The sequence below is a fragment of the Neodiprion fabricii genome, chromosome 4 (genome assembly GCF_021155785.1).
Source record: "Neodiprion fabricii isolate iyNeoFabr1 chromosome 4, iyNeoFabr1.1, whole genome shotgun sequence".
Lineage (NCBI taxonomy): Eukaryota > Metazoa > Arthropoda > Insecta > Hymenoptera > Diprionidae > Neodiprion > Neodiprion fabricii.
Genome location: NC_060242.1, coordinates 16159212 through 16179279, shown reverse-complemented (window position 1 = coordinate 16179279; position 20068 = coordinate 16159212). Strand labels below are relative to the sequence as shown.

At 44.7% G+C, this 20068-nt stretch overlaps 1 protein-coding gene across 7 annotated transcripts; it reads right to left on the bottom strand.

Annotated features, from left to right (window-relative positions):
- Positions 1-7213: 7213 nt before the first annotated feature.
- On the bottom strand, positions 7214-19556 carry LOC124181137 (prolactin-releasing peptide receptor-like). 7 transcript variants are annotated; one of them, XM_046567404.1, is made up of 6 exons: positions 19275-19554; positions 13319-14576; positions 13052-13192; positions 11300-12865; positions 9044-9347; positions 7217-7949 (listed from the first exon to the last, which is right to left on the bottom strand). In XM_046567404.1, exons 4-5 carry the CDS (start codon positions 12221-12223, stop codon positions 9063-9065), a joined length of 1209 nt encoding a protein of 402 aa, XP_046423360.1. In that variant the 5' UTR covers positions 12224-12865; positions 13052-13192; positions 13319-14576; positions 19275-19554; the 3' UTR covers positions 7217-7949; positions 9044-9062. The 7 variants fall into 7 exon arrangements, with proteins under 7 accessions (XP_046423358.1, XP_046423360.1, XP_046423359.1 ...); XM_046567402.1 differs by having other exon boundaries at positions 7214-8466; positions 13052-14576; positions 19275-19556; XM_046567403.1 differs by lacking the exon at positions 13052-13192 and having other exon boundaries at positions 13223-14576.
- Positions 19557-20068: the final 512 nt, after the last annotated feature.

The window sequence follows — 20068 nt, the reverse complement described above, 5'->3', positions numbered from 1 at the left end:
GATAGTCGAGATTCGACGAGAGCTGTGCAAATCTCCTTGCCACGACTCGCAACAGCGTTTTTCTGAGTGAATAATCTTGTTTTTCGGAGATGCGAGAGTGTCGCCCCTTCAATTTTATTGTTATTTCTTATCTCTGTTTATTTTTGTAAAGCTCAGTGGCCCCTTTTCAGGTTGAGTTTAAACCTAGATTTTTCGTCCGCTCTGTATAAGCATGGCTTTCGGATATTGAATTTCTGTAAACGAGGTACGTATATGCGCGCGTGACCCGCGGACACATGTGGATTTTGCGTGCCTCATGTCGCGAAGCATGGCTTAACATCCGTTTCTTCATTTTTCAATTTTTTTTTCCTCTGTTTTTGCACACATAAAGCTAGTACTAATCTAGATTGCAAATCATTTCTTCCCCCTATTCTTTATTTACGTTTTTTCTTCTCTTTTCCGATATCCACAATCATGGACATTTGCATTTGATTGCCGAGCAGTGAATCCGACGAAGCTTCAATATGGAATATTTAATGGTTCCTGTCTGATATTTTGAGTGAAGAGAGAATCGACCTTTGAAAGGTTCCGACTTGATATCGAAAACCGTACATTTCATTCTCCATCGGTGTTCTACCGCCAACGAACTGACACGTAGCTGTAGTATAGGTAAATGCGTTACAAATCTGAGGGAATCTATACAGACTTCTTCGTCGCATCTCACGATGGAAACATTTTATTATAAAATTGGGAAAAAGAGAGATGAAATAAGTCGGGACTGGAAGGGCGTCCGAGGCGCGGCGGAGAAGCGGCTCGTTTAAATTTTGAAGAGGCTGCGAGGGACATTCGGCAGGCACGCACGGGCTATTTGGTCGCTAAGCGAAATGAAATTCCTGAGGTGCAGATCGCGGAAGGGGGGGGGGGGGGGGGGGATAAAGCAACACCAAGGGTACAAAAAAGGCGTTATTGTTTTCTCTTTTCCTTTCTTACGGCCGACCGAAGGTACGTGGCCACCGCCTCACCCAGACTCGATTCGAATTACTGTTCACTCTCTCGATAGGGCCGCTTCCCTGCTTTCAATTACAACCAAATAACGCTTGGCCACGTGCCCAGCTGACCGTGAGAGCATCTTTTATTCACGAAGTTATTATAATTCCTAGTTCTCGTCTAGCGACCTCAATATTGCATGAAAACAGTCTCACGACAGCTCATTTTATTCCCGATTCTTTCCGGAATGGCGAAAAGTATCTCAACTATGCACAATTTGGCCTCTGAAATGTGAGAATTATGGAAATAGTACGGAGTGAACAGCCACGCATTATTTCGACGATTTTCGGAATATGAGTAACTTATTCCTGAACTTCCCTTTCCATTCATTTATTAACTTAACACAGGAAGAAAACGGGCGAGCCTCCTCGGTCGGTAAGCGTAGGAGTACTACGTGAGCATAAAGGGCTTCGAAGGTTTCAGAGCTCAGGCACATGTTACCTTGTACAATAAGTTTTAATCGCGAGTCAAAAATCTCGCGACGCCGTTCAGCGGTATAAGCGTTACACCGCGGGGCAGGTGGGTAGATTATACTGCGGTGAATGACGCCACGAGTAAGTACACAAAGCCTGTTGATAATGGCACGTATGTTTGCAAAGCGGTAAAAGCAATACTCGCACGCAATGCCGCGAGCATCCCGTTGTATGTACCTACACATGTGTTCCACCCTATTTCTACAGATATATCCTCCTGAGTGCCGCGACCGCCCCTTTCGCGTTTATTCGCTCCTCGATGCCGCCGCTACTTTCCCTGATGATGATAATGATGACGATGACGATGATGATGATTACGTTCATGATGATGAGTGCATCGCTGCCTGCCCGACCGCACGTAAACCACCGCGTCAATTTCAATTAACGCTGACGCCGCCATCGTCGCCCACGTATTCGAATTGATACTTTCCGCATTCTACAACGTAGCTGCAATCCTGCGGATTCTGATCTCCGTGTTGCCGCATCGCTGTGCATGTGGTGAAAAACTTCATTTGCAGGGTAACACCGGTTCACGGTGTTGTTTAGGAATATTGCCCGAAGTTCAATCGAGTTTCTTTTCATATCACCATTCCGACTGATAGATCATATCGTCGGCTTGATCAGATCGGAAGTATTATACGGTGCAACCTCTCAATAGAGCCGCCCACGAACTGTGAGGGGAATGCATTTATCAGAATCTCGGCCCCCCCCCCCCCCCCCCCACTCTGACCCGAAACGCTCGTTCTCGAGAATTAATACTCGACCCTCCCAATCAAGTGTAACTTTCGCACCTTTGTATTCCATTCAATTCTATTTGCAGACATACTTCGGAATCACCGAAGCAAGTAAGTATATATTTCACATTAGCGGCAGTGTTGAGAGAGAATGCTGAAACGCCAGAGTGTAGTATGGTAGTGGGGGAAACGCTCGAGCACGGATTAGGGGGAGCGGCAGTATTGGGAGGTTTTACTGTATCTGGATAATTTTCCTGATGATGAGATTGAAGAGAATATGCAAGATTACTCGAATTCCAGTGCATTGAGAACAAGCTCGGGCAAGAGGCAGACTGCGTTATTGCCAGATATAAATTTTCACTGTTTTCACTCCATTGAATTCAACGCGCGATAAATAACGATACCTTGTTTTCTAATCTGGAAGCATGCAGGGTGTGTACGCTGCAGCGGCTCGTGATGAGTCTGTAATCAGTTTGTTATTCGCTGTCTGGAACTACATAGATACGCGGGTATATTGTGCAAGCTTTTATTGACGTCGCGACGAAGTCACTTACAATATGACTGTACCCACTCAGCTTGCAGTAGTTAACGGTACGACTAATGAAAGAAGATGAAGAGCAAAAAGAATAAGAATAATAAAAAGAAGTGGAGATAAAAAGAAAATGAGATTGATTAAGACTGAAAGGGAATTTTCTTAATTTACAATCCCCCCCGTCACCCTCGGAGGGAATAACATCTCGTGCTCCGTAACGGAATTATTCGAAGAATCAAAGTCCCAAGTGCGCCGCGTTGTTCGAACGACCTCGGTCTGCGTCATAAAACTCGAACCAATCACGACGCCCGAAAGCAGGGCTCGAGTTTATTCCGATGCGTCTGGGGGCTGATTCATGGGACGAAATTTGGGGTAGCTTATTGAAACGCGGTTTATATTTGAAGTGGGGGTTCGGTGTCGAATATTATAATGCAACAGCGGTACCTTTCCAGGCGTTTGAATTTGAATTTCAATCGAGCAATAAAAACCGCAAGTGCAAACTCCCGGGGAGAAAGAACCGTTTTCCATCCCCTTCGGTATCATACGAAGAAGTAGAAAAAAGACGATGCAAAAAAAAATCGGGACCGAGATTCGGTGTGCTTCGAGTGGTCGGAGAGTCGTTTCTGGCCGCGTGCAAGCGTGAAGAGGCGGGCGAAGCGATAGGGTGGCGATAACGGGCGTCCAGGCGAACGCGTTGAATCCATTAACGGCGGACGGCAATAATGGGTTTACTCTTTGGCAAAAGTGGGTGCAAGCGGAGCCGCCGTGCATCCATCCGTCCATCCATCCATCCATCCATCCATCCGGGTTATAGCGCTTGTTGATCCGGCGATAGATAGGCGGGGGAAGATAGCAGGTGTATTAACTTCCGTAGCGGGCAGCAAGCCGCGTGGCTTCGCCGAGAAGTAGGAAGCGGCCGGAATGCGAAATTTATCGTCGGACGGAAGTCCTTGCTGCGAAGACTAATTGAAGAGTTTAATGGAGTTGAGGCCCGAGGATCGGGAGGATTTGCAATTAATCGCTACCTTAACACTAATTGCTTACTGTCGGCCAGCGAAGGGCGAGTTTCGCGTATCGATTTTGCGATTTGGGATTCGCTCCGTTAAGGCCCACGGGCACGGCGCGACTCCCATTGGCCCGTCGATACCCCGCATCTGAATAGTGTCGTATTTTAGTGCGGATGTGGGGGGCAGGTGGACGGAGGGAGGGGGGGGGGGGGGGGGGAGGAGGTAGAAAAAAAAAACATAAACATAGCTGGCCATCTTCCCGTGGTTCAATAAAACAACCTAACGAGCCCTTCGTCGCCAGATGCCGACCCTGGAGCCGACTCGTTTTAATCAACATTTGATTGACGCGCCACCCTCCCGCCAAGTTGTTGCTCATCCATTACCTCGTTTACCGCAAAACCCGGGCGCCCCGTTCTGACGTATTTGTTTTTTTTTTTTCATTCGCGTTATTTCCGCCCCGCTCTATCTTTCGCCTGCTTTATCACACTAAAATCACAAATCACCCCACGGCTATGCCAAACCGATCGGTTGCTCACTGCCCGCATACGTGATCGATTCAAAAATACGGCTCGAGTATCGCGCCCCTCTGGCTACTCTCTCATTCTCCCGCTCTTCCTTGGCAGGAAATACGAGCAGGCGTTCAAAGGCGGTCGAGATTTGAGGTAAAAGAAGAGGCACGGATGTGAAAACACTTCGATAAAAAAATGATACCGAAAGAATAACGATGAAAAAAATCTACGTTCACGAATTCTGCGCGATATTTCAACACCGATTTTACAGCGATAATAGACAATGATGAAAATCGTCGCGCTTTCGCGGGAAGCTTCGCGGATATAGCATTGATTTTCGTCGAGATGATATCGGCACGTCCTGGGATGCTGGGCTGGACATCTCGAGCCACAGGCGACGCAATTAATCGATCCTCCGAAGCACTTGTCGCTCAAGAGAGTTGCGAGTCGGTAAAACAACACACAGCACGTTGACTTCACTTGTGAGCGTTTATCATGGCAAATTTCCGACTACACGTATAATAATAAGACTTTCGCACAGCCTCGAAATTTCCCACCCCAAGGATTTTGGTCAAGCCGTTCATACGGTGATTTATAAAGCGCGGTGAGATATTCGGATAAAAAACACTTCGGCCTCAAGCACCTATAAAGATCGGTGAAAAAGTGCTACGAGAGACGAGACGAGGGGAGTTTTCGGTTTAAAAATAATTCAGAGGGCCAGACGGGGCGATAAAACGCGGGCCGTATAATGCGAAAACGAACGGTGATCCTCCAGAGCATCGATGCAGTTTACACACCGTCCGTTCGCCATTTTTCCGCGGACGATTCGACGCCAGGTTTTATTGTTAGCGGGATCGTGTTGTTTTTGTTCCCGTCTGCGGATCGTAAACAGTTCCATCCCTTTCCCCCCTCCGGTAAAAAAAAGGGTAATTTGCAGGGCATCGGGGGTTCCGATGGTTCGCGTCGAATGCGGGAAACGGTCCTCGGAAGTTGAAAATTGGAGGGTGTAGCGGATTCCCGGGGGGGGGGGTGAAAAGGCGGCGAGGGACTCGAATTTCGTTCGGTAACGGAGAGCGAGAGGAACGAACCCCGGCACCGTTTTCTGTTTGCGCCAAACAGACGAGCCCTTCATAAAGGCCGGTGGAAGCGCGTGGTTTAATTACGTCGTCCACGCCGCCCCCTCGCGATGTTTTCAATATTTCGAGGATTTTTTACTCGCCGGAAAAGTCGGCCGATGGCACCCCGGGTTTATCGATTCCCGCCCCTCCGTGTGCACCGATACTCGCAACTCGCCGTCTCCGGGAGACGGGAAACCCATTTGTTCTCACTAATCCCGTCCTCCGAGCTGCTCTCTCTATCATTCGGTTTAAGTATCATTGTGACACCGGACACCTGCCGCCGTCACCGTCGACGCGTTTCGGGGAGCGATGCTGGCTTATCTTCGGGGGAACATTTTCGAAACTTGAAGAGTGCAGGGTTACAATTTCGCCCCATCCCTTATCCCTATTAAAACTTTAGCTTTATAAGTATATAATATGTACTATAAATATTACCTTTATGTATGGGGTGTTCCACGCCAACTCAGTAAACGCTTGAGCATGACATTTTGTAATTTCATCAAGGATTTTTCTTACGCTAACACCAACTCCTGAAAAGCTAAAAAAAAAAAAAATATCACATTCTTTCAATCACTCGTATTTACTCTGTGATTTTTTAAACCCGTGTCAAAAACACCCAAATCGATTTTTATGAAACAAGATAAGAAACATGCCATTTTCGAAATAAAACATTTTCACGCAAGACTCACAAGTGGAACCTCGATTTTTTATACATTTTTTTAAACAATTTTTTATATTTTTTTAACACTTTTTCCTATTTTCATATCCGTTAAATGTCTATTAAAATACATAACGCATCTCCAATTTAATTACTGAATTTTTGTATTGCTTCTCTGTTTCTAAAATACACTCACGACGAAACAAATAGACAAAAAACGCGGTCCCACTTGTGAATCTTGCGTGAAAATGTTCAATTTCGGTAACCAAAGATTTTTTTTCTTGTTTCACAAAAATCGATTTGGATGTTTTTGAGAAGGGACGTAGAAAAAATCCTTGGTGAAATTAAAAAATGTCAGGGTCAACAGTTTACCGAGTTGGCGTGGAATGCCCCATATATAAAGTTATACCGTGCCGCACGGGGAAAACGTACCAACGAAGTTCTGATTAGCGTTTTACAAGGTATAGCGGAAAGAGGGGATTCGTTGCGAACCTCCTTTCCCCTCCCGCAAAGAAAAATATAATATAATAACTTAGACAAGGATTAATTCGACTGCTCATCTGAATCTCAACAATTGTCGCAACTTACTTGTACAATAAACATTAAATACGCATTTACCTCTTGTCCGGAAATAAATAGATTCTTTGATGGATTATTTTTATAACTGCCAGATCGTGCATACGACGAAAACTCCTTTTTTTTATCATCTCTTTCGCCAAATTTCACGTGCTCTTCGTTTCTGTTATACCGTTCGGTTGTATACCAAATCTGTCGATAAAAGGAACGTAATTATATGCAATGTTGTATACATGTAGACACGTTGATGATGACCGCGACCTACGGACTTTGGTTTTACTTATTTACATGCAACGTGGATATTTAAGAGTGTTTAGCGATTGCCGCGAGCGCGTTTGAAATTCCACGGATCGACGATGGGAAAAAATGTATTCTGGGTAATATGAATGTACAAGGAAACGTTTGCTGAATTTTTTCGATACGAAAATTAAAAATAAAACCAAGCAAAAGAAGAGGGAGAATGGATCGAACTAAAAAGTTGCCGGCGTGAATTTCAGCTTAAAAACTCACTAGTGTCATGCAGGATTTCAGATATGTACCTTGTGAGAAAATTTCTTCTCCGCACCGATACGCGTGTAACACGTAAACTGCCATTTTCCTTATTTACGATTTGTTTTATTTATCTTCTCTTCTGCCTTTTTCAACCTCTATACACAAACATTTTTCGATGTATTACAATATTCTACACACACGCGCGCACACACACACGCACACGCGCATACGCTCAGGCAGACGGTGTTACACGACTGTCGTTTACGTACAAGTTTACACGCGCGCTGTTGAAAAACTCAGGGTCGCGGTTACGGTGAAAATTTAACAATTCCAAGTAAGGGCGTGAGAAATTTCAACCCCGTCAAATCTGCGAACAAAAAGCGACACAGAGAAAGGGGTGTGAATAATAAACTGTAGCGAATTGCGAGAAGCGAGATTTCCAACAGTGCGAAGTATTATATCACATAATCATGCAGGCCGTAGTTACATTATCGTATAATCGCGGATAGACTTTACATCGTTTCGCCCGTATAATCCCACGGCTAATTATAATTATGCCACACAGAGAGATGGGGGCTAAATCTCTTCGTTACGCCTCGCTCGTTGTCTTGATCAGGAATGCCGTGCCGGATGGAGAGATGCTGAACCGGGCAGAGCAGAGTCGGGTTGCTGGTACGTGACAAATCCGGGACTGAGATCCGCACCGTCGGCTTGATATTGGGTTGGGGACGAGCCGAACCCCGTTGAGATCTCCCGCAGCCGTCGCCAGCCGAGATCGAGAGGGCAGGTTGCCTCGACGACGTCCCCGTCGGTCCCGTCAACGCCTGGAAAAGTTTCCACAGCAACCCTTGCAGTCACAGTTCCGGTATGTATACTCTCGGGAGAGCGGGATTTGCCCCCCGCAAACCCGCTGATTATAATCTACTCGGTTCGATCCACCACTTCTCAAATCCCGTCACTGTCATCACCCGGATTTCCAAACCCCCGAACCCCGTGTCTCGGAATAACATGCAGAGGGTGGCCGGCCGTATGAATACCTGTATGAAATAACCTGCAGCCAGAAAACACCTCGACGATCGTACTGAATTTTCGTGCCATTTCGGGTATTTCAACAGGTTTCCGCTGATTGGCGCGCGGCCGAGAAAATTAGACCAAGAGATGGTTCTGCAAAATTTTCTCGCCCAACGTCGTTAGGTACATATTATTTCTTGGAAACTTCCCTCTCACTCATTATATGACTGGGGGCTAAGTATACGATGTGTAAAGTTGAAAAACGGTCGCGGTGTGTCACTGCGGATTCGCTCAGGTACTTGGAAAATTCATTTAATTCCTCGCGCGAAGCTATGTCAAAAAGTTTAAGTTTAGTCAGCCTGTTCAAATTATCTGAAGTTCTTATATTTTCATCTTATTTTTCTCTCTTGTTCAACAGAACCTTCACACAAAAGTTTCACAATTACAGGAATGATAACGAGGAAGATGTCTTTCCTTTCTTTTTTTCTCTTTCTAAGTTAGCATCAAGTTTAACAAAATCTTGTCACTGATTTCAAGAGTCTTCTCTCTTCAGAAATCTGATGCAAGTACCGCACTCTGTGATATACTGGTTTATTTCGAGGAAATTCAACACCGGGTAAATCCGCTTACGTTTACGAAGTTCAGGGTACTTTCAACAAAATCCGCCTGCCTTTCGGCAACCGAGGGTACATTCCAGCGAGCGTTAAGCCGAAAAAAAAACGCAGGCGATTATCGGTAAAGCTGTACTATAAATTGCATAAATGCAAGCGGTTTCAGCCTGTGTTAAATTTTCCACGTTACATTTTTGCGGGATAACCTAGTTCGCGTGTTTCCTTATAAAGAGAAAGACTCCTTACCGATTCCTTGGAATTTCTGGAAGCATATTATTCGACTTGAAGTCTCTCACCTTGTTTCGCAGTGGATTCCTACAACGCGTCCTCAGCTACGTCGCGAAGGGCGACTGAGCGTCGTTTGTCCTTTGGGTCGGACGAGGAGCTAGTGGAGCGGTCGAGGACGACGAGTTCGGACCCCGTTACATTGGCGTCAGGAACGCGAAGCAGCGTCTCCTCTAGAAAGGCCTCCACACCGATTCCAACGCCGTTTCCGTCAACGTCAGCCTCACCGTCGCAGGTCCGTTCGGTCCGAAGTCCACCGACGGATTTCCCGTTGGGATTTCGCCCCTCGTAGGCGCGTCTAAAGCACGGAATCACCTGGTGCAGATAAGTGTCGTTCTATTGAGTTTTCTATTCCAATTTCTAGCCTTCAATTTTTTTTTTTTTTTTTTGAGGCGGTGGCCCTATCACAGGTATTTTACATGCGCCAGGAGTCGACAGGGAGAGCCTTCTAATCGGGTCAAACTCCGGACGAAATCACCTGGGATCATCACGGCAACGCTCGTTGCGGTCGCCGAGGTTGCGGTGAAAACCCCGAGGTAAAGTGGATTATCTTCAATCAACTCTTGCAATTTACCTATGAATATACGAATACACGTCTAATTTAAAGGAAAATTTGTGAATAACACCGGCAATCATTTTACCCGACTCGTCGATTTACGAACATTTCAGAAGAGCGTAATCAACGGTATCCGTCGAACTTTGCTACACTCCCGCGTCTTTGTTCGCCGGGGAAAATTAATATCCCGAGTTCCCTGCACAGGCGGGGCCGAAAACTGTTAGCGAAGAATTTATTGACTCAAAGTCACTGAAGTATTCGAACCTCTCTAATAACAAATACCCTCCGTATCGTACACGGGTGGAACGTTATATTGTATTATGTACACACGCATTCATTATCCCGCGTTAAAGGAGATACGGTTCTAATACTTTATTGTATTACCTAATTCTAAATTAAAAAAATATAAAACTTCTTGGCAGGTTGTTGGTAATGAATTTTTCGTTCAACCAGTGTAAAACGGTTATTTCTGTTTTGGTGATAAACTTTCTTTGTTTTCTGTCTTCTGTTCTACCGCAGAAGCAATTCTAACGTTGATCGTTTGCTCGTTGAGTTGAGAAATAGCTACCCATTACTTCCGGGCATTTACACCTAATTCCGATATCCGGGAAATAAAAATTTTTCTCTTCTTTCCGTCGCCTGAACGAACTTTGATAACTAAATTCGACGCTTCCGAGCTTTCCGCGACGAAGTATTCCAGAGCAAACTACTCTTGCCATGATCCCGCTTCGCACGAGAGGCAAGTAGAAAACGAACGAGGGGCAATTCCGAGAGTAGAGTAAAAGAATCATTTGAGGCTAGTACCTACGGCTATTTTGTTCCTGAAACGACGTATTTTCTTTCCTTTTTTTTTTTGCAAAATTTTCAACCAGTTATGGAACGGACATCTGCGCGTCCCTTTTATTTTCACTCTCAGTCGAAATTACCCACATCTGATAAACGATTCGCCCCTACGTCCGCGGGAGTTTACGACGCGATTCTCCGGCGCTAAGACAATCCAAATTCCAAAGGAATTACCGTCGGGACGAGCTGAAACCGAATCTGAAACCGTAGTCTGAAAGGATTTACGTCACCCCATGGAGAGGGGCCGCCGCGACGCTGGCTCGTAAGGAATGAGGAATACGGACTACTGTAGGATCGTGCGACATCTGGTCCCGGATATAGGCGCGTATAGCCGTATCCGTTCGCTCGATTTGTCGGCACCCCTCGCAAATCCATTCCGCGCAACTGCTCGTAGATAGCGACTTTTTCACGAGCGTAGGCAGGCAGGCAGTCGTTTGCCTGTCCGTAACTCAACGTCGTTGTGCGCAATGTGTACCGTGCAGGGTGTAGCTGCATTTGTATTTCTCGGCTTGTCCCTCGAGGGATAAGGTAGAGAACGATGAGAAGATGAAAACAGTGACAAAGAAGAAAGAAAAACTTTCGGTGAAAGTAATCACGAAAGACGCGAGGACGACCCGTTGACGTTATTGTTTCGTAGGGGGGAAAATTAAGTCTATATCATGGCCTACCAGCTCAGTCTCAACCATCCATTAGCGCTCGCCCCTCCGTATTTTTTTTTTCATCTCTCTCTTTTCCTTTGTTCTGATTGTAATTCGAAAACCTTCCATATAGCAGTATGAAAAGAGAAGGAACAGACAACTAGGATTCCCACGTTTCTAACGATGGCGAGAATCACCGCCGCAAACAAGATAGAGACCCGCTTGTGTACCTGCTTGAACTCCTTGCGAAAGTTCTCGTTTAGCCAGGCGTAGAGGAAGGGATTGTAGCACGTGCTGCTCATCGCGAGGCAGTGCGTCATGAAGAAGCAGAGCCTGTAGTAGGACCAGTCCGTGACGGGTAAATAGAAGTCGTTGAGGACGTTGACGATGTTGAGAGGAAGCCAGGAGACGCCGAAGATCGAGACCATGGCGATGAGCATGCGATTGGTGCGCCGTTTCCGCTCCTTGTCGGCCTCCTCGCGTCGGCTGGTCTTGGATCCGGGTTTGGCCTTGGCGCGGTCGTTGAGCCTGACGGACACGCAGACGTAGCAGTAAGCGATGACGAAGAAGGGCAGCACGAATTGGAGAATGGACGTGAGGCTGCTGAAGACCATCCTGAAGTCTTCGCTGGGCCAGTTCTCCTCGCAGAGCTTGTACCGGTTCTCCTGCAGCTGCATGTAGATGCCGTACGGCAGGGTTAGGACCAGGGCTACGACCCATATCCCGGCGATGATAGCGAGGCAGGCCTCGACCCGCATCCGCGGCCGGAACGGGTAGATTATCACGGAGAAACGATCGACGGCGATACCGGTCAGGGTCAGGGTGCTTATGTAGATACTGGCGCCCTGGGCGTAGGGTACCAGGTGGCAGAGCGTGTTGCCGAACACCCACCCGCCGAGGAAGGTGTAGAGGGGTGTGAAGGGCACGGCCAGGATGCAGAGGAGGACGTCGCTCAGCGCCAGGTTCGTTATGAAGAGGTTCGTCACCGTCTGCATCTGCCGGTTTCGCGCCACCACGAAACACACAAGAGCGTTGCCGCACAAGCCCAGGACGAATATGTTCCCGTAGAGGATGCAGAACGCCGCCTGGACTCCCGCGTTCGCCGTCAGGTCCCAGTCCGGGTACTCGAAACTCGTATTGTTACCGTTCCCCATCCTATCGAGGACACTACCGATCCTGCAGTTTCACGATGACGTCAAGACCCCGGATGCAAATTATCCGCTTCCCGGCAATTCATACTCGGACCAGATTATTCAACCGCACCGTTGCCAAACCACTCTACCGCAACTCTTTACCGATCACTGAAACAAATTTTCCCTACTACGTCTTATCCTCGTACCTGCACCGCTGTATTTTCGCACGATTTGGTTTTTATCTGTTTTTATTTTTTTTTTATTTTGCGTAACATCTCGACATTTTTCCCTCATTCAAGTTTATATCGCGTTTCTTCCCTTTCCACAATGTCTTACTGTCGTTACTTTATACACAGATATACACGACGTTTAGACCAAAGTTTTTGATACCTCGTTACGATTCATTCCATTGTGCTGTTTGACTGTTCTTCAAGTTTTTTCTCTCTTGTTTTTCACATTTCTCAACTTGATTTATCAACATTGAGGGAGGGAAAGGGGTAGATAAGAGCAAAGAACGCTGACGCGGTAACCCAGTCACTATCCTCTTCTTGAAGGAGTAACTCGAGTCGTGATCACCCAATTAATTAACCGTCCTTTTCCGAAGGATAGTTATATACATGTATAGCTGTGTACATGTATACACTATACATACAACACCGTTTTCTGGAGGAATGAAAAAGCACGTGGCAACTTGTCAGTGTCAAGGTGTTTAATGCTCGAGTCTTGAGCCTAGCCAATGAGGCGAGGTATAAGGAAAGAGGGAGAATGAGAAGAAAAGAAGAGCAAACAGAGGAAGGAAGAAAAAAAAAGGGTTTCAGTATTTTAATTAAAATTTATCGCCGCGTATACCTCTGCAAGACTGATTGAAGTATTCTCACAGCATTTCCAAGCGATCCGCCCGACCAATCAACGTTTCATCTAATCTTTTTCCCCATATCTTTTCCTCTCCTTATCTCATCTTTCATAATCTCCTTCTTATTAGCCTCATTGCTACCATCATTTTACATTGTTATTCACAACCTTCGCGTCTCGAAACCCGTGGCGAAATTTGCCCTTATTAGACAATCGATGGAAGCACAGGAGCGATTTGGTGGATTAAAAAGCCTAAATAACTACCGAACCCTTAAGCCCGGAGCTCAAGACTTCAACGAAAACTTTCCCCATAACTTTTCACCGAAAACTTTGAATTGAGAGCGAGTTTCGATGGAAATAAACGAGGGTATAACAAGGGGCGAGAAAAAATCGGAAATCAATCATCGCGCGAAAGTTGGAAAATGACAAAAGGATATGTGGAAAAGGGACGGGGTGAGTGGATAAACATGTGTAGGGTTTAAAAAGTACAATGGAAACACAATAGAAGGACCTCAATGTAGAATTTTTAAAGACGCGCAAGCCTGACTCATGGAATTTGGAAATGTAGAACGGCGAAAAATATAGATTAGTCAAAATGTGAAAAGGTGAAGCATAGAAAAACGAAATACGTGTAGTAGGGTGGACCAAAAAAAATTCTTTTTTCTGGCGTGAATCGAAAAAGTTGATTTGTGTGCTAAACCAAATTGCCGTGAAAGTAGAGCCCTGTAACTCAATTTTAAAAGATTGCTCACGCGACTTTTGTATTCCGTATCTGATTAACACGTGAAAAATCAGAGGGGCAGCGACGGGAGAAGCTCCACCCCGTTACCGAATAAGCGCACAATGCGCTTGTTTTTTTACAAATCTTTTGGAAGTTCTATGAGTGTTACAATCGAACATTTTATCGGTTGGATTTCTAAAAATCTTGAGCTTTTTCGACCGTGATATCTGCACTCTTTCATAGATATATATATAATAGTAGGCTTCAGCGAAATACGGGTGCAGACAAAAATATTCAAAACTTACCGATTCCCCTGTCGCTGCCCCTCTGATTCTTCACGAATTAATCAGATACGGAATACAAAAGCCGCGTGAGCGACCTTTTATAATTGAGCTACGGGGCTCTCCTTTCACAGCAATTTGTTTCAGCGTACTAAACAAATTTTTTTTGTGCCCCCTAAGGTATAGTCTCGCCGGGAATTCGGACAATTTTATCTTTTGGCTTGCTCCACATTTTCGGTCTTTCTATATGTATATTGAACTTTCTTTACTTTCCTTTTCGATTTTTTGAAATCCTGGGAACCACAATGTTCGCCTCTTGATAAATACGATATTGCGACCCTTCGATTTTTTGACCATTATACATTCTTGCCTCCGCCCTAATTGTTTACCAAAATTTCTAAGATCCGTACTTGAAACCGACAAATCGCCGTGGCTCGATTATTTTCTCTTTATACGACTTGAGTTCTTTCTAGCATAGCTCATTAACGCTGACCGTTATTAGATTTTTTTGTAATTGTTCCTAAAAAAAAAAAAAAATTGAAAGGAAAAAAAGAAAAGTTTACGATTATGATAAGGTCGGATGAAAGTAGAGCTGATGCGTGTATAGCGTTGCGGTTAAATCCAAGCCTTTTTATTACACAGCTGACGAATAGAGCGCGATGCCTCCGTGCCGACGGTTTTAAAACCGGCGTGTAGGTGGTTATTATAGGCGCGAGTTAAGCCCTGGGTAATAACTCTGGCGGCGGTCGAAGGGAAAATTCGGTGGGTTGATTTGACCCGCCAACGCGGCAGTGGAAATCAGTTTTTCGGATGAGCAAAGCCTGCGGGGCTGGACGGATTACGTAATCGGCGACAAGATAAATATTTAGGGAAGGTCCGCGGAGCCGGCGTAATCGGGGTACTTGTCAGCGTCCGGCACGCTGCCGCCGTTCCGCAGCCGCAGTTTATCGCCTCAATCGCTGCCGTTTAAAACTGCAGAACCCGTCCCCGCCGCCTCGGGTTGGGTTCCGACTATTTACTCCAGTTCCGCTTTAATCTCCTACCTGCGAAGCTGGCTCGTCGCTTCGCCCGATATTTCAAAGCCAAAAAACTACTATTCTCCATCAAAGAACCGCGCTCGTCGGTCCGCGACCACTCCGCTTTGCGCAAACAACCCCCGTGATTGCCCAAAGTATCAGAGGCCCGCCATCTGGCAACGGAACGTAAGCTCCTTCACGTATTTAAAAATAAAAGTCGTGTCACGTCCTGTGTTTCATCACGCGTTGACTCAATTTCGGGAAAATAAGCTCCGACTGCATGCACGAAGCTTTACGCACCGCCGGTTTCTGTGCAATTCGTTCGAAACGATCAGCTGATCGCTCGGCCCGACGCCATCTTGCTTTCCCAGGCTTATGCTGCCTGCGCTGGAATTTGAATCACATTTCATTAGTTTGCACACCTCTAAGTTTCTTTTTCTCCGTCTGCACTTACGCCGACGAATTTCATGCGGTTTTACGAAGAATTTAAGGCATTCTTGGAGAAAAAAAAAAAAAACTCGGTGAAGAGTTGCACGATAAACAAGCTTAAAATTTGTAAGCTAGGCTCGAAATTCCAGAAGCGTGGGTAACAACAAGGACGATGAAGTATTGTGGCGGTGTGGATTTTAAGAAGGAGGACGGGTATAAGAGATGTTCGCCGTTCTGTAACGGCGGCTGTATATCGAGGTATAATGTTCGAGCTTTTCACTCGGCGATGAATGCAAAAAGGTAGAGCTGGGTAGGTGCAGAACTGAGAGGGTGGAAAGCGTCGGTGTGTGAAATCTGAAAATTCTCAGGGAATTTGAAATCGTTCGTGCGATGCCCCGCGGTGCGCACACCGCCGCGTACTTACAGGATGTCAGCCGTCGCTCGTAGCCGATATCCTTGCCAAATAACTCGAAGACGGATAAAAATGTCGGCATATAGATGTGTATGCGCCTGGGTGAATATCGCTGCGCGCGTATCTCAGTCAGAGGCAAATGAAAAACCCACGAGAAAGAAATATTTCCTCGGCCCCTCGACCCGCCGCGAAGTAAAAGGTACGACGGAATTTTCCTTTGCAAGTCCTGTCGGCGGTGTTTTCTTGCTAGGGATGGAACAAATTGTTCGATGTAATACATACACGTGTATAGCTGGTATAATATAAAAGGATGAGAATATAAAAATAAGAAAAATACGCGAAACGTATTGTCGTGTATAGTTGTTGAATAAATTTTTATAACATACATAGTATGTATATGTATGTATTCATGAGACGCGGCGAAATCGAGAATGAGGGAAATCATGAGAATCGAGTGGAAGAATGGATGCACGATTTTAATGGCATGTCCTTTTCTCGTTCCACCCGAAAGCGTCCAACCTTTAACCTCGACCGTTTATTTGATGAACCGTATTTTTTTTTTCTTTTTTTTTTTCTTTGAGACGAAACCATCCAACTGCGAAACCTCACTTGGTATTTCTTTGCAAATTTTCATTCCCCGGCTCGGTTGTTCCTTAAACAATTTTTCCCGAACTTATAGAGCGTCAATGCTCGTTTTAATTTACTTTTTCTTACTTATTGTTAGAGAGGAATAGATAATCGAAAATGCACACTTGTGTCAGGTCAACAATAAGAGAATGTCACAAGAGCGGAACTATTTATGTCTATTCTACTATATTAAAAGTAAAATATGGATCTAACGATTCCATCTCTGATTTTGAGGAGTCGTTGATGAATGATATTTTTTTGTAAAAGTCGGTGAATTTTCACGTGATAAACATAACAAATTTACGAATCGGTGGCGAGTCTGATACAGGGATTGCAGAAAGAAAATTATGAAATTTAACTTCCAAGCGAGTATAGCTAAAGCATAATGCGAGTTGATAATGTTCTTCTCTGCGTTCGTCGATGAATTTTTTAATCGAAACAGGTCATAAAATGAACTGAATGGAAAAAAACGTTTTATCGACTTTCTGCGATTGGCTAAATTACTCAGCAGTCGTTAATGTTTTGGTTCGAATTGTGCGAGCAGACGAAGTGGGCACCTACGCGAAAGGAAAAGAAATCTAAAAGCCTGGAGGGCGTTCCCGAGGCGAGGCAATGACGCGGAAAACAAAGAAAAACGGGGAAAAAAAACAACCTTATGGACAAGATCAGGGACGGGAGGAGGGTTTGACATAGATCGACTAGGCACGGAATTGCGCTCCATTGGCGCACATATTACCGGGCAAACATTGTATACTTCAATTACACCGGCGACGGTCGTGCGCAAGGCATACGTACACACATATAGGCAGAATGTTTGAGCGCACCGAGGCTTGAATTACAGCAATGAATTCACTCGAACAAGTGACCAATAATCTGAAATTACTACCACGAAGTCGACCGGTTGTGCGGTCACTGTGTACACCCATTAGGCGCGGTGAGGGTGTGTGCACACAGGCATGACCGCGAGTTGAGGATAAATCGACCTCACCCTCTCAATCAGAAGTTGATAAAGCAGTGTGAAAAATTTCCCGGGGTGTTACTTCAGCCAATGATGATGAGCTCCGATGCAACAACGTCCCTCTTAGACGATTATAGATTCGAATAACACAAGCTACGATTTGAAAACAGGTTTCGTAATCAAACGTTTGAAATGGTTAAACTCTGGTGTTTTTCATCAGGACCCAATGTTTTTAGGTTTTTTTTTTTTGTTTACCATATTTTTAATTTTACAAATAAGTATATCTCCAGAGTAGACAAAAATAGATTTTTGCAAGCATTTTACAACAGATGTTCACCAACAGTTACATCTACGAGTTATAACTTTTCTGTAGTGATGAATTTTTTGGATATTTTTCAAACAATTCGTGGAGATCTAGGATTCAATGAGGAAAATGAGTCCGTAAAAATTCTAATCGGCTAAAACGTACCAGCGTTTAATCATCTTGAACATTTTGATTATATAAAAGCTTACATAAAGCCGCAAATCAATTGGCACCACGTGCCTAAATTTCTGCGTCGGCGAGCGATTAGGAGAGCGAGACTCTACCGAATATCTTGTTCAAAATTGACCCGTTTGCGAGCATGTTTCTAGGGAAAATAATTCAGAACGGATTGTCATCTGAAATACACGTGCATACCGTTGGAAATAATTATAATGTCGATTTCGGCATGCGAATTATATCCTAAGCCACTCGAGTTCCCGTTATGAGATTTTTCGACCATTTTTTCATCGCTCTGGGCGAAATTCGATAAAAACAACCGGCAGATGTAAATTTAATGAATATCCGTTTATATAGGAAGAAAACAAACTTCTAAAATCCGATTTTCCAACACTATTTAATGATCTTTTCAGCGACGAATATACATCATTCACTTAATTTTAATGAAACGAAGTTAATTTCGATAGCAAATTTATTCTGTACAAATTGTCTAACACAGACAACGTGCTCATTTGCCGAAGAAGCACGGAATTTAATGAAGAATTCACAAATGAAATGAGCTATTATTCATCGTCATTAGAGGCTCTTCGTATTCGAACAATCAACATTCTATCAATGCGACATCTCTTGGCAAAGCATGTTTATATAAACTGAGCTTCGGCGGTTGAAATTGATCATTTTAGGCATTCGTTATGCAGGCAGGACACGATTATTGAACCGGATTCCGCAACATCGTCTACAGTTAACCCCCTTAAACCCCTGTTCGATAATTTTTCGTTTTGACTGCTCACTGACATACTTTCTCTCCACAGTTTGTTCTCGTCGCTAGGTGTCTGGTTATAAATATTAATGAACAAAGTCGTCACTCTGTTTCCCTTACTCCCTCTGCCTCACGCTCACTCTCTCTTTTTCTGTAACACTCTCCCTCCTGTTTGCTTTATAAACCAATGACAAGGGGGTACTGTGTATACATCGATTAATCTTTGTCAAATTTAAATGCGCGACGAGAATGCGATATCGAGTTTAAATTAGCGGCGAACACAATACGCGCGATTATACGAATCAAAGATGCTCAAAGGGTACCTCACATATTTATTCCGAGAAAAAATCGATCAGGAGTCTGGTTTTCATGTTTGCATTCACAGTGTTATTGGAATAATTTGAAGAAAAGTGTGATCGCGCGTCAGGTACGGTGATTAAACATCTGCGGAAAACGTACAGTAGAAAACTGGAAAACAGACGGAGAGAAGAACGTATAATTAAAGTAGCAAGAAATGAGGGAATAAGAATGAAACCGTTTTCGGGGACAAATCGGCGACCGGGTTTTGAAAACGCGAAACGGCGTGCACCCGGCGTGCAGGCTCGCTAAACTTTGACGCGCCGATATTGGTGCGCGACTGGATTCTAAGAATTGCGAAACAACCGCGGATCCCAAGATCCTCTCTCGCGTTTTCCAACCGCGCAAGCGTCTCTCCGCCGCCGGTTCGCGGGGTATAATTTACCCGGGACATCACATGCATACTCCTCCACACCGCGATAACCAGTCTATCGCCGATAAATATACCTATCTACCGCCCCCTCCCCCCTCGTACATTCACCACAACTCGGTTCTCACCAGGTGAGACGATTTATCAAACGATTCACTCGGCGCCTTTTTTCCTCGAATTTCGAAGTAAAAAAAAAAAAATCAGACACTCCAATCCCCTCGGTATTGGCACCAGGATTCAACAGAACACAATTCCGATGCCTTCTTAATACGCCGAAGGGTAGATATCGATCTATAATAAGAGATGATGAAATTTATTTACGGTTTATTCGGTAACAACTTATTCCACATCATGAGTAATAATTTGAAATGAAATCGGGAGAGTTTTTTCACTTTTATTAAAACTTGATAACATCAAGCGGAGAATTAGTCACGTATAGCGTAAATAAATTTATGTCGTGTTAAATATCGGTAGAATTTTGTTAATTTTACACTGAATGTCGGGTTTGACGAGTGAAAATATGATTAATAATTTGTTGAAAAGGGTTGAACGATTGAGAAATAACGAACGCACATGTCAGGCATACTTTGCCACGTTTCAAG